This window comes from Bactrocera latifrons, unplaced genomic scaffold (genome assembly GCF_001853355.1).
Source record: "Bactrocera latifrons isolate USDA-ARS-PBARC rearing strain unplaced genomic scaffold, ASM185335v1 scaffold_121, whole genome shotgun sequence".
NCBI classification, from domain to species: domain Eukaryota; kingdom Metazoa; phylum Arthropoda; class Insecta; order Diptera; family Tephritidae; genus Bactrocera; species Bactrocera latifrons.
This window is the reverse complement of record NW_017534642.1, coordinates 323,893-338,797: the sequence shown is the minus strand read 5'-3', so window position 1 is coordinate 338,797 and position 14,905 is coordinate 323,893. Positions and strand designations below refer to the sequence as shown.

At 43.0% G+C, this 14,905-nt stretch overlaps 1 protein-coding gene across 3 annotated transcripts in view; it reads left to right on the top strand.

Moving 5' to 3' along the window:
* The first annotated feature begins 3,066 nt into the window (after window positions 1–3,066).
* Window positions 3,067–14,905, top strand: part of LOC108978394 (MAGUK p55 subfamily member 5) — a 135,235-nt gene continuing 123,396 nt past the window's right edge. Inside the window, exons 1-2 of one of the 3 annotated variants that reach the window (XM_018948642.1) lie at window positions 3,067–3,196; window positions 14,666–14,848. In XM_018948642.1, the coding sequence (XP_018804187.1) occupies window positions 3,110–3,196; window positions 14,666–14,848 (270 nt within the window). In that variant the 5' untranslated portion in view covers window positions 3,067–3,109. The remainder of the gene's footprint in view (window positions 3,197–14,665; window positions 14,849–14,905) is intronic. The other 2 variants (XM_018948643.1, XM_018948644.1) reach the window with 2 other exon arrangements.

Here is a 14,905-nt window from a genome sequence, read left to right as displayed (position 1 = left end):
GTTTCCAAGGCGCTTCCCTTCAACTTCAGCAGGCTTGGTGCTTTGTACGTCCACCGCATTGTTGCCACTTATTATCGCATACATATTCATTTGGCAAGCAGCTGCGTATAAGTATCAGCAGCGCATATAAAAAGCAATGTCAACAACAACAAAACGTTAATACAAGCTGCCTAACATTTTTGTGTCACTGCCACGACTGCTGCTTCAATCGGTGCTGCTGCTGCTTCCAAATCTTCGTCTGCCATTTTTGTTACAAGCTCCTGAGACTAGTGTTGCCTTGACGTTTTTGTTTCTTCCCAGTTACAACACAACATGATCGTTATCGCAGCTAACTCTTCGGTTGCTCCGTTTTGAGCAGCACTGCCGCAGCTCTTTTTGGGTGGAGGCGTGCCGCTTTTAATGGCTTGTTAGCTTTAATAAACTTCGTAGTAGTTGTTGTTGTGATATTTATTGTTATCCTTGCTCGAGGTGTTATATATCTAACGAGCTGTGCGAGAAGCGTGTGAGGCATTTGGCATTTCAAGAAAGGTTGTGGCGGTATTGTACGTATTTAGACCTCCCTAGAATTTGCTAAATATATAACAGGAGCTGGGTCCAGCATTACTGTCGCTTGTGTGTTATTATGCCATTCTGCAGGTCTGGCACTTGCGTTCATACTTTGATTTTCTTACAGCTATAGTCTCCGAACTCAATTGATATAAATATGTAACGGCTAATGTACCATTTGTACTTTCTTTATTTATGTAAGGCATGAAAGGGGTACGATTAGAAATCTATAACATGCCTAGAAACTCCTTCGATTTAATGCTACTTCCGGTAGTATTCACATCATTTCTAGAATTCATGACCGAGTTCCTGGTAAATATGATTGTTTCTGTTAATACTATTTAATTATATTCGTGAATTTAGCCGTACCCTCTAATTCTTTTTATTAAATCTTGAATTTGAGTTTTGTAGAATTTTATCAATTTTGACCGGAAATAATTTATAGTCTCAGCTCAATTTATGGTTTTGATCTTTTTGACCACATTTCAGATGAAAATAGATGAAAAGTAAACAGCATTTGAAAATGCGCCAACACCGCCACCTCCACCCTCATCCAAATGTGCAACTGCCTCCCCCTTGTCTACAGCGTTCACTCAACTGCTTATAGATAGCTCTGTCCACCGACATGTCCAGCCATTCATTCATTCATCCATGCCTTCACATAGACTCACCGCGCTGGTTGTCACCTGTCTCTTATACACATCTAGATGTGTATAAGAGACAGTGTCTACAGCGTTCACTCAACTGCTTATAGATAGCTCTGTCCACCGACATGTCCAGCCATTCATTCATTCATCCATGCCTTCACATAGACTCACCGCGCTGGTTGTCACATGGCCACGCAGCTGTCACTTGGGCTAGCGCCTACCTTTTGTAGGCAAAACTTTCATAACAGCATATCCTGGATGGATGGATGGATGCATAGCTGGTAGTGGGAGCTCATGTGCCTGTGTGTGCGTGTATGTGTTGGCATGTTGTTTGGTCTGCCTTCGTCAGTGTAAGGAAGTTTCAGTGCTGTTTCCGCTGCCATCTCATGTTTTCCATAAAGTTCTTGCTAATAGCGCCTCACATACGAGTATAGTATGTGACGTAGTAGTGGTTGTATCTTTTGTTTAGCGGACTTCCCGTGACAGTTGTGTCAATTTGAACATTTTGTAGCAGCGATGAAATGAAAATGCTGCCAAGCACAAGCGCTGATTGGCTTGGCTTGTTGTTGTAGTTACACGTGCGTATTCGTGCGTGTTGTTTTCTGCATCTATTTTTGGATAAATACCACATTTTAGGTGTTAGCTCGGAAAACATTTTAATAGGAGATTTTAAAGTCGTACTTCCTTAGGTTAGGTCACTTTATGGTCGTTTCCGAATTTCGCAAGTTGTGGTCAATGCAAAGCATCAACATGTACAAGAGAGTCTATTCTTCCTCTGCTATCATTCACTACTGGAGAATATCCATTCACCAGATATTTTGGACAAAGTATCTTAGCCAGCGTGAAAGAGATCAGAGTTCGGTGATAGAGATATATAAAAACTCTGCCCTCTGAAAAATTTTAAGTGTGTCCCTCACTTTTAATTACGTATGCGAGTATAATATATATTTGTAACACCCAGAAGACAACGGATATCGGACCACTATAGCATATAGCTGTCATACAAATTGATCTACCGGAATCAAATGGTCGGAATATGGAAACATTTTGATTTTACGAGATATCTTCACAGATTCTCCGAGGAAAACGGATCAAGTTTTTTAAAGTACCTTTTGTGTTAGTAATAATATAGGCTATAGATATAGCCAAATGAGTATCTCGAATTTATTTCTGTCTATAATTGTACGTTTATGAGCCATTTGCTCACACCCGTTGTGCGTTGTGCTCAACGGCGCGTAGACTTAGTTAATTATTAATTTAGTGCTTAAAGCCTATCAATAAATTTGCGTGCTGTCGAACTTCTCGCCGTCGTAGCTTTAAGCGCCTACGCAGCCGCGCCGAATACTTTAGACCATCTAAATATAGCCGAACAACGGGATGAGTGTTTGTGAAGTGCGTTTTTCTCTATTTTAGCAATATTGCCATTCCCTTGCCTTGATTGATTTAATTGAAATATAGAAATTTGCATGGTGTTTGAAATAATATTTAAATGTAACCAGTGAAAATCAAAAATAGTGTTATTTAAAGAGGAAATTTGAAATAATAAAGCAAATTAAAGTGTTGCATAGAAATTAACGAAAGTGAAATCTCCTCGCGAAAAGGTGCTCAAAATGCCAAGTGCAAACGTGCAAATGCATAAACCCTCAAAATTGCAACGCCTGCCGCAAGCTTTGTCGTGTCACGCTTCCAGCGCACATTCGCTGCAGCGACAATGAGCAGTTGAGGGCACGTGTCCGGAGGTGTAGTGCGTGCGTGTGTATTGCCCCGCTCATTTTCACAAGCCGTGCATGACGTAACGCTTAAAAGTTTTTGTGATTGTGTTGTCTAGCGCGTGTGCGTGTGAGCCGCTTGTACCACATCGGTGCTGACCAAACGCTTAAGAGCCGTCTGAGGCCGCGCACCGGCGCCCCGCTGAAATGCAAGCGAACAACAGCGGTCGAACGGCTTTATCGGCACAATCATCGGGTACACCGTCGCAATCAACGATCTCGTCGTCGGGAAAGGTAAGTGTGAGAATATTTCCCAAACAAAGATTCCACATTCTAGAACCGCAGAGCTGCTCCGGCTCCTACCTCCTTCTACTGAGTGGTAATTGCGAAGCTGGAGAGTATATAGTCGATAACACATTCTTCTTCTTCTCCTTTCGAGAACACCAAATTTCGTCAGCTGCCTCTAGCTTTTGCGAGGTCACGCCAGTTGTCGTCCCAAGTGCAGACAGGCCGCTTTGATCTGGGTGCTTTATGGGATGCGTAGACGCCCTTGCTTCCATTGTCGCTGGTGGACAGATGCTGCAACCTTGAAACGCCGAAATCGATTATCTCAGAATGCAACCATCAAGGCTTCCTTTCGCTTGGCGAGACCTTGAGACGACATGGGTTGGTTGCTGTGTGGAAGCTCAACTGTGGCTGGATACCCAGAATAACTACCACAAATCATTTACATATATTCTTATATCCTAACTTAGTTGAATTTTAAAGCTTTCGAAAACGACTGACGTACCGTTCCTAGAGTCTCTGCTAGCCGGCTGCGTGTCTCAAGTTAGTTTTCGCAGATTCCGATAAGTTATTTCATTCAATGGGTGTGGAGCAAATTATGAAATTTAATCACAATCCTTTGGGCAATATTTTTAGTATGCTCTCTTGTATCTATGAAATACTTCCGGACCAATGTATATACGGGAAATGACCGTTGCTGGTTCACTAACTGTATATATTGGTTAATAATGAACTTCTGGCTTACCTCAATGAAAGAGTTTCCGATCCAGTAATAATTGTAAATCATGTCGTCATTGACAAGTGTGTTACATGTGGCAAAGTAAACCAATTCAGCTTAATTCACTCAAAGTAGCGCTCTGAGACTGCCATTCAGAGCTCAGTAGTTCGTTTGAAGTGTACAACACACCAAAAAGAATGGGTCCCACGGGTCGAACATATCCGTTTGCTCGTACATATAAGTGTAAACGTGTTATCAAGCATAGTTTTTATTGCATTCCAGCAAAAATAAGCTTTACGACTTAAGTCGTTGTGTGGCGTGTACGCGCCCGAACTCGTAAATCAAACACAGCAAACACGCTAATAGAGCGATAAATGACAAACAGGACACGAGAGGCAAATGCTCGCCTCCACCTCTAAGCACTCGCATGCGGCCTGACAGTAACAGCTGATAAAGCTAAGCTTTCCATAGTTCAATTAAGTCCTCAATCCAAATAGAGCAACCGAGGGAAATGCGACTTCATAAAAAATCAAATCACTTAAACAATGGCAAAATAGTTGGAGCTGTGCAGTCGTAAAATACCGCACTAACACTAGCCAAAAAGCAAGTCGGAAAAATTGCAGAAATAAACAGAAAAATATGCGGAAATCGCAAACGAATGGCATTTTCAAGCAATTTTTATGCGACCCTGGGGTATGCCCCAAGGCAGAGCAAACAAAGCGCCGAAGGAAGAAGACACACAACCGGCCGATGACTCGCATGCGTCGATGGCTTGCTTTATGCCGCCAGATTCATACTCAGTCATCGTTTTTGTGGGCGCTGCGAGGTCTGTGGGCAAGCGATTGGCGCGTATGAAGTCGTCGTAATCTAATCCAAAGTAAATTTTTTTTGCTTCTTTATGTGTTTGTTTGCGGACTGTTGAATGATTATTGAAAGAGCTAGCGCAGCTACGGACGAAAAGCCAAATGTTGGCGAGGACTCAAGTGACGCTTCAAGGCACGCAACCAGGCTGCTGTACTGAATGTGGAAAATATGAGTAGAAACTGCAAATTACATATAATTTGTATGTACAAACTGCGTGAGTACTTAGTGGAGCTCATAAAACTAGCAAGCAATAACATGAACATAAAAAATATTAGAGCAAAACGGTTGTGATTTTTTATGTGCCATATTGCAAGGGTTGTGTGGCTAAGACATGGAAACGTTGTCGGATCAAAACTATGGCGGTGAGCAGACAAAGTCCATATAAGAAAAAGGTTGAGATCTTTGTCGTATATAATTTCAAAGAAAAATGCTACGTGTTTCAGAATTTCATTTTCTACTTTTGGAAGAGATCTTTCAGAAAAGTACTCGAAGATCTGTAATTATTTGCATTCTGCAAGTCCCTCTGGGAATGAGGTTCAAAGAGAATATGTTCCAAGCTGGACTGCTAACCTAACTGTGTTCATTATCTACATTCCCTCTTGGCCTAATCAAGTGTCTAACATTATCCACACAGACGTTGTGGCAGGCGGCATCCACTGTAGTAAATAGTAAAAGCTCCAAAGAGTCACATACGATTTCATTTTATTATTTAAGCTTATCGCCAAAAGCCATAGCCAAACGTTCGGTTAATAAAAATGAAGGATGTGTGTGCTAAAAGCAGAGGATGACAGAATTTTTGCTTTCATTTAGACCTTTTGTGCTTGCTTGTATTCCAGCCATTCACAGGCCCTTCGACACAACGGCTCACTTTCATACTTCAGTACCCAAAAATACAATTGAAAATTGTAGACAGTTCTCCCAGCGGCGTAGGCTTTACACATTCACAAATACGCACGCATTACGCATGTACTGATGCTATTATATTTATTAGCGCGCTTGCCTGAGCCCACACAATAGTTATTAGACTGCTTTTGGGCGCAGAGCAACTACCTGCCACCACACGATTGTGCCATGCCACTTGCGCCCGCTTCCCAATTCTAAAGCGACACAACACTTTCGATTGCCGTCGATGTGCATGTGATGTGTTGTTGGGTCATGCACAGTTTTGTTGTAACGTCCATTGTACGAGTACTGGTCTAGATGTGAGTTTGTGGTACGTAGTCGAGTCCACCGCCCCACTGGCTGGCAATAATAATAGATTCATTTATGGGCCAGCACATGAATTTGATTGTTCACTTGTGTATTGTACTCCTGTAGACCTATCTGTGTTTGCATGTCCTCTCGCTCGTCAACCATAATCGGTTGCATTCAGTTGTCGTGCAACGGTCGGCTAACGGTCATAGAAGTTTTGAATTTTGCACTCAAATGGCCAATAAATGTTTGACTCTTTGTGTGACCTGTCAAAATGGTCGAGGAGGGGGGTCGTTGATTGTGCCGAGCCGGGGTGTTTGTTGCAACAGTGCAATAGCCGGTGTTTATTGGGAGATTAGGGATTAGTGACTAGCATAACTGCATGAATTAACAATGCTAATTGAGTGAAATTGAAAGGTGAAATGAATGATCTGGGGATATGCTCGGGTGAGTGCACACTGTGGCAGTTTGATGTGATGATAGTTGGATCATGTGTGAGGTCAACTGTAGTATTTGGCTGTTGTTAATGCTTTATTTACTATTTGTAAATAGTGTTCTTAAACGACTGAGAACTTATCAATAATTTGTGCAAAACTTGAATACGGCTAATTTAAAGCTTAGCGAGCTCATAAAGATCTTTAAGCCTTCAAAACGAAAGAAAAGTGAAGTAAGAAGAAAAATTTAACCACAATTTCTGTGGAAGAGAATGTTGGCTGATACTTGAATAGACGGCATTCACATATTTCTCAGTCTATAGCTTAGATACACTGCCAGCGAGATTCAAAGAGTTTTTTGGGTAAACCTGTTTTCCCGTAAAAGGAATTTTGGGCAAAAGTTTAGCTTTAATAATGAATACATTGTACTTTATCCCCCTTTTTGGTAGTACCATGATTTTATTCTTTCATCTGTCCACTTGAACACTCTAACTTCTTCGCACATGGCTGCCCACTATTTCGGTAAACACTTTTCAATTATCCGCAAATGCTTTCCGCCATTCATTATTTATTACGGTGGCGAATAACGTGAGGCCACGCATAATTCTGACGACGCAGCAGCGCCTAACAGATACGACCTAATTTCATACCACCAACGCCGACGCTGGTACTGCTTTGCTGCGAAGGCTTCTCCACTGCGCTGCTTCTTGCTGCCGTGGCTGTGGCGTAACCTAGAACACGTTTATTTGCCGCGACGTAGTCCGCTGTAGCTGCTTTTGTCATACATAACATTTTGCAGTTCCTTTCAGCATCTTCTTTGTTGGCTTTTCTTAGTTTCCGAATGTGTATGTGTGTGTGTGTCGCACGTACGAGTGCGGCATATTTTTTCGCATCCTTGAATCTAGCGAGTGCGCATGTCACGCAGCCGGCTTGCAGGGTTCCTACGGGCGGAAGGGTACAGAAGTGAAAGCAAAAGTAAGCAGCGGGCCTCTAATATGTGGTGGGTGGTTTAGTAGAATATAGAAAAACTGTGAAACTCTACAAAACCTGGCTTTGGCTATGCAAAGACTTCACATACGTACGCCCGATTCTCTCGCTATTACTCACTTGCCTACCTCTCTCTTTACCTAAGCGCTGCCTACTGCCGTGTGGTATTGTTTATCGTGCCGTTGCCGCTGCCGCTGCTATCAGTACCTAACTTTTGACAGCTGATGCTGGCCGTTTGACAGCTATGGCAATAACGCCCCTTAGTTGTACGCGAACTATGGTTTTCCTCACGCAGCTCACGCACTTTCCTAACGCTTATCAACTGTGCTCTCACGCAGCGTGGCACTGGGTCAACTGTTCGTTGCCGACTCTTAGGCGTGTACTCTCGCACATTGTGGACGTTGCACGTTGTGGAGACTTTTTGCTCCTTATCTCTTGTATTGCTTAGTTGGTTCCATGCGGCGGGCGGTGAACGTAGCGGAAAAGCCAACTAACTCATGGCCAATATTTCAGCTTCAGCTAAGCGGCTGTGAACAAAGCGACCGAACTCAAAGATTTTTTATTAAAGTTTAAAAAAATTATCAGATACCGCTTGCTGCACAGCCTTGCTTAGATCAATTCAAACACAGACATCCAGCGGCCGCATGATGGTCTTGAACTTTAACAAAGCAAACAGTCAGCTTCTGAAAGTATACGTAGAGCTAACTGCGTTGGAGCTTTGCGTTGTTGTGGGCTCTTCCAGGTTCCTAACTTCCACCGCCGCTTTTACTCCGCGCATTTATCGACACTTTGCGTGTGTGAAAATAAGCTCAACAATGCATAATTTCTACATAATTGCTGTCATTTTTCATGAGGGACCTTTTGAGTGGACGCTACACTTGCCAAAACCGTTAGATACAGATGATCTAAGAAAAATGCGTCGAATGCAGCGTCGCACAAGCTTACCACGCCACAGCGCAGACTGTGGCGTTTACGAAAGCTAGCGGGGGTTGCATTGACGGCTGCCGAGGTATTCCGAGCATACAAGTTGGTCGTCTAGTTTAGCAGAGCTTAAGCCAGTGCCAACGGAATAAAATACGACAAAGGATTTCTCAAACACATTTTAATAATGAAATGAATTGTGGTATTAGGTGTACTGTGTGTTCACGGTAGAGGGGCCGAGAGCTGCGAACGGTCGCCTTGGTAAGCGGGTGGGATGCGTAATTCAAGCAATTCAGTCAGTCAAAAGACAGAGTTGACAATTACTTGTAATGTGAGTTGGCAGCTGTGGATGCTGTGCGGATGCTTGGCGGGGGCGGTGGAGTTAGTCTCCAACGTACAATGCGAAAATGAGGGTGTGTCTGTGGCCATTCATGCTTGTGCTCGGCGCACACTTTTGTGGCCATGCTTGGGTATGTGAAGCGGCAGTTGAGTAGGTTAAATAGCACAGCATGCGGGACGCGCCCAACCGTCAATCTGAATATTTATTTACTGCCATTAAAGTTGGCTAGCTTGCGAGACTTTGCTGCGGCTGCGGCTGTTGTTGGTGTTGGCTGTGCCACGCATTCCCCTGCAGATATGTCGCCTGCTCGAAAGGCAGCAGCCTTTTTTATGTTTTTTTCGTCTTCTGTTCTTCACCGCAGCGCGCGTGTCGCTCGAACATAGATTGGAGTTGACAGTTTTGGCTCGCGTGCGCGCACTTGTGCCTGCTATAAACACACACATACATATATACATATCGAGACATGCGGAAGCTCTTGAGTGTGCTCGCATTTGTTTTTGCTTCCTGCTTCTTTGGTTCCTGGCTTGCTTTCGAAGACTGCGTTCTTGCCTGCTTGCGTTGCTGTGCCGCTGCCTGTGGCATCCATCAAGATAATTGTTATTTTGTTGTTATATTTTTTATGAATTGTCACAATTTAACGCGTCTGCTTTGACTTCGGCTTTGCTTGCTGCTACGGTTTGATTTCTCTTTCTTCTTGCTCCGTTGTTTTCTTGCTATGCAAATCGAGTGAGTTCGTCTTGTGTTCCGCTACTTCAGATTTGACGCCTTGAAAGCGCTGTTTGTATAGGATTTTTGCCTCAGATAAATATGTGTGTTATTTCTCCATTGGAACAAGTTCATTTGGATTTTTCACAATTTTCACTGCTAATTATTTATTGTGGTTTGTTGTAAGTTTTGAGATCCCAGGTCTCTTATGGTTTCCACAATTAATCTTCCCTCATAGCCATGTTGATATTTTTTGATGAGCCTCATAGAAAAAGTGATATACTAAAAGCTCTAGCGCTCGGTATGACAGCTTGGCCTTCATGATATTTCCTGTATGAAGCGAGAAGTTCTCTGACAATCTCTCAAAGAGATACCTCAACACCTCCCCCTAAACTTTTTACAGGTCTTACTGAGGAGGTTAGACAACGTCATTCCCATTTCTTGGTAGGTAACCGCTGGTTAGGTAATCAGTGTATGGTCCTTCGCTTCGTGATGTTTCTGTTAATTTAAGCTCGTAACCTATATATTATTTATAGGTTCTGTTGGTTCTGAATCATTAATGAAAGTTCGAAAAAATGTAATAATAATAGAGAGAGTAAAAGGCGCAAAACTAGAAACTAGATAGTAGGTGAAAGAAGAGGGAGTGCCACTTAAAGGAATGAAAGACGACAAATAAATGAAGAAACTAACGTTTAAAGATTTATAAAGTACAATTTAAGTTAACGACTTGGGGGATTCCTGCAGTTCTCAGATTTTCGTGTTCCTCTGCCGTAACATACACCGCTCGCAACACCTGTTTACAGCTATACGATGTTCTCCACCGTCGCTTAACTCTCTCATATAATTTTCACAATCTACGAAATTTATTTACTTGAAAACCACACAGACCACAGAGCAGCCAGACCGCAGCGCCAACCACACAACGCAACTGCTGTTGGTAATGCCAACGACAGTTTAAAAGCAGCAATGACAAAAACAAAAATGTAAACGAAAGGACTGAAATTTATTTGCTCATATTTTTGCGAGATTTTTTCGGACGAATTTACAACAAAACAAACAAAGAACATGGCAAAGGTCCTTGTGCTAAGGCCATGGAAGCCAGTGAGAATGCAAATCAACAACAAAAATGTGTCAGCAAGTCAACTTGAATGTCAACAGGCTGAATAGACGTGCGTGTTGTTTGCGTTGTTGACACCAATAAAGTGGGCGTGGCGCGACAACAGCGATGGAGTCGCTCCAAAGCGACATCGTAGCATTCAAGTGACGCTAAACACAAACACACACAACAAAACGGTGGCAACACCAACACCAACACCAACACCAATGTAAAATCAAACAAAACGGCGCGACAACCTAGAAAACAATGGACATCAAGGACGCTTCAATGTGCACAATGCGACAACAACAGCAACAACGAGCAGTGGCAACAGCGCAAATGGCATGTAACAATAGTGTAAAGTACAACAAGTGCAATTGCACTGCCAATGCCAACAACAAAGCACGTGTATTGTGCGCATTAGAGTGTCAGCCATGCAAGGGGGCCAGCAATCAACAGCGACACCTACCGTGCGACAAGCGCTGCAGCATGTCGACGGCAACAGCGTTGCTTTTATGATTTTTAACTGTAGAAATGGAGAAAGAGTGGCCGGGGTGCATCTCCATAAATGCTCTCGGTGGCATGAGGTCGAATGAGCGCTTAGTGCAAAGTGGTAGGGGGAGGCGCCGGCAGAAAGCAGGCATTTGATTGCACTTTGTGGTAGCGCATGCTGTTGTTGCCTATTCCACATGCTGGTGGGTGCTTACTGGATAGTGTTCGTTGTTATTGTGGTGCTCACACTCGCTGTCAGTGCCGTGTTGAGCGGTCGATTGTTAGCTTGTCGACTTTACTGGCGTGCTGCCAACAGGCTGGCTGGCATTTAGTAGTAGCAGCAACAACGCCGAAATAAGTCAGCGCTGCTGGCGAAATAGTTGTGCTCCATTATGCGACGTTGTTTGCGCCACCCAGAACAGGCGACGTCCGCTCAAGCCGACTTCGTTTATGCCCAGTGCCTCTTGCATGGCTTGAACTTGGGGCCGCCCATCACCTCAACATTTCGTCTACTCGGCACCTGTGGACCTTGCCCTCACACTGCATCGCATGCCACTTAGTCGGCTGGCGTTCGTTCGTCGTGAGTTTGCTTTGTTTGTTTGCTTGTTGCTGCGGCAATTGTTGCGCCGTGCCGCTTGTTGTTGTTGAAGAGATTTTCTTTTGTTGTCGAGCACCTACTTTCCTGGCACTTGGCAAAGCTTTTAGGCCATTTTGTGCACCTTCTTTCTTTTCTCGTTTTGTGTGCGCCCCTTTCTTTGCTCCACTATTGAGTTGCAGGTCGCGCTTTTGTTGCATTTTTAAATTAGCAATTCCTATAAGCACTTGTCTTACACTTTGCGTCTACTTTATTTTTGTTCTTTGTTTTTGGCACTGTGAACTGCCGTTAATGTTGAGTTTCGCACAATATATAGCCTTTGATGCCCGTCATTTAAACTCGGTTTCTGTTCTTATCTACTTTTATCGGTTCCGCGTCCTCGAGCTTTTGCTGCTAATCGTCCCCTTAAACGCCTCAGCTTTATTTTCCGCTTGCGCTGACCTATCATCTCCGCAGTTTGGTTATACTTTGCCATTGCGTCTGTTTCTGGCATTTACTTCCACTTCCGCAGTCATTGTTATTTCCGCTGGCGGCACCACTTTGTTTGCCTCGATTTTGTCTGGACGCTTCGTTTGCCTCATTTTGGTGCAATTATAAAGTTTTATTGTTGCTCTAATGGCTTTTTGAGAACTTTTATCTCTATTGAATTAACATTTGGTTCCAAATGCTTCACAATAGCAATGAAATCTCTTAATGTTTTTTGCCAGGAAAAGGGTTGCAAAGATGCGAGCAAAGTTATCGCCATTGAAAGGCATAATGGACGATGACCAACATTAGAACGGTGCGAACACGAAATCGAGTCAAAGGGTCGAGTCGATAATGAATTAATTTCGAATGATAAACTAGTTTTGGTTTCATTTATATACACTAGCGGATTTCATGAAATAAAATTTCTTTCTTCTGGAATCAGTGCGTGGTCGAAAATATCTTGCTTTAATCATTACACCATTGGAGGAATATTTATTTTTAAAATTAGTTCTTCATCTCATCTCAGCTTGACCAAAGTTCCTTGGTTTCTTGCTGCACTGTTTGTGGCAGAAATTTTGGCTTCGTGGTTGCTTTCCTATTACTTGTGTAAGACGGATGGTTTTGGTATCAAGATTGTGAGCACCGAAAAGGCATTAATTTTTAAGATTATGATAAAGCTTTAAAAAAAAGACTATTATATATTAAGGAAGCGGATCAAATAAGTTCCCTGGTACATTTTACTGTTGGACTTTGGACTATAACTTGAACTTGGACTTGGACTATCTTTCGCAGAACCTTTCCCTCGAAAACTCGAAACGTCGACTCATCCGTTGTTGACATCGTCCTAGCATCTGCACCATATAGCAGGGCGAGAATTCAGCGACTTATAGAGTTTGGTTTTTGTTCGTCGAGAGAGGACTTTACTTCTCAATTGCCTACTCAGTCCGAAGTAGCACCTGCTTTCAAGTGACATTCGGCGTTCTCGATTCTGACGGAGCTTTTGGTTTGGCTCAACGTCAGTTTACACAACCGAATTAGTTTTGCGTGGACTTTGATCTAAAATTCGAAATTTTAGAGGCGGCGAAACTTGTCCATTTGTGCTGGTGTAGCTTCGACGAGCTTATCAACTGAAGACTTTGGTGTGGTTGTGAATTTCAAGAAATACTGAATTGGCGTGGCAATTATTTGATTTTTATTCAAGTCCTATCTGGAAACTCGTTGAAAAAAGCGAACAAGCGTGCTATAAAAAGAAAGCCCAAAATGTGGTTCTTATAAACTTTGCGCAAGTTGTTCTTTATTTATGCTTAGCAGAGAGGGCCTACAGCTGCCACATGTCAAAGCTTGCCGTCACAGTTTATGAGCAGCTATGTGCCGCAAGCTCTTCACTGTCTTTATTAGTCATTTACGTTTTCCACATCTTCGCCACTTTCATTTACAGTTCCACTTTGTGTAGTTGTTTTTGTTGTCGTTGGATTAGCTGGCGCCCTACGAATTCTCTTGCCGTTGATTTCACTATTGCGGCCGAGCAGGTGCCATCATTTATTACCACAGCGCTCCGGCCCAGTGTCCAGCATACAGTCCGCCAGCGCCTGGGTAGTTGTGGCGCTTAAACGCAGTCAGGTATTGCTAATTGCCCAACTGTATTCCATGGCGCTGCTGCTATCACTGGTGCTGCGATTGCAGTTGTTATTGTTGTTGCTGCTATTGCCTGGTTCTTCCATGTGGGCAATTAGTGTTGCTTTTTAATGCCAGCAACTGCGCTGTTAGCAGCAAACATTATAACGCACACACACATACTGATATGTTTGCTTGTAGTGGTGAGGCAACAAACGACAGCCTCAAGGGTGCTCGGCCGCCGCCGGTGTGGACCAATTGCAATTTTATGTTTTTATTTCCAGTTTTCACATGTTTTTCTGCCTCGCAATAGTTTGCTTTTGTTGTTGTTGGCATTTGCCTACATTTTCTTGGTATTTCTAGTTAAGGTTTTTCGAAGTGGTGAAAGCAAATAGGATAATGACAGAGGATATGACAGTAATTTGTTGTAATTAACGTGGCTGTTGACTTTTACCATAAATTCGTGTGTGTTGACAGCCAGAGCCGACCCTTACTTCCTTACTTCCTTCCTTCCAGAGTTCCAGCTGGGAGTACATGCTTGCAACTCTGTGTGTGTGCGTGCGTGTCGGCACTTGGGCGTCTAATTGTGGTTATGCAATGTAAATAAGATTAATTTTCGGTTAAGTTATGTGTTATTAGACAGACACACACACACGTGAACACATAGTTGGTTAGTTGTAGACCCACACACCCACACACTCCCGCATGACCATTAAGTAGTTCATGGTTTAATTGCGTACGCCTAAAAGGCTGCTACAGCCCTTGTACACGCACGCACACACACATGTATCCATATATTTATGCGTTTCGTGCGCCACGTGGGGCGTAACTTCGTCGCTGTCTCTGCAAGACATTGATTTGGTTACGTATACGCCAAGCGTTCCACTGAATTTGCAAGCAAATGCTAATGTGTCTATTTGTATATAATTGTGTGTGTGTTGCTGATGCATTTACATCTATAATTAATTACATAACAAAAATTAATATTTAATTTAAGTAAATAGCGAACTTTGCATCAATATCTTTCTCTGTTTTCTCTTTTTCTCTGTGCAGCAACAGGTTGTGGAGTTATCGGGCTACGTTATTATATTAGTGAAAAATGTTGAAGGCAAAATCAAGTTGTACGGCTCACCGCCTGATCGCGATAATCTGGAAGTGGGCGATGAGATACTCGAGGTCAACGGTCTGACCTTGGAGAATATCTCATATGCGGAAATTATACGCCACATCTATGAGGTAAGTAAACCCGAGAGGATAATATTAATTTGCCAATATTGTAGAACGAGTTTCTTA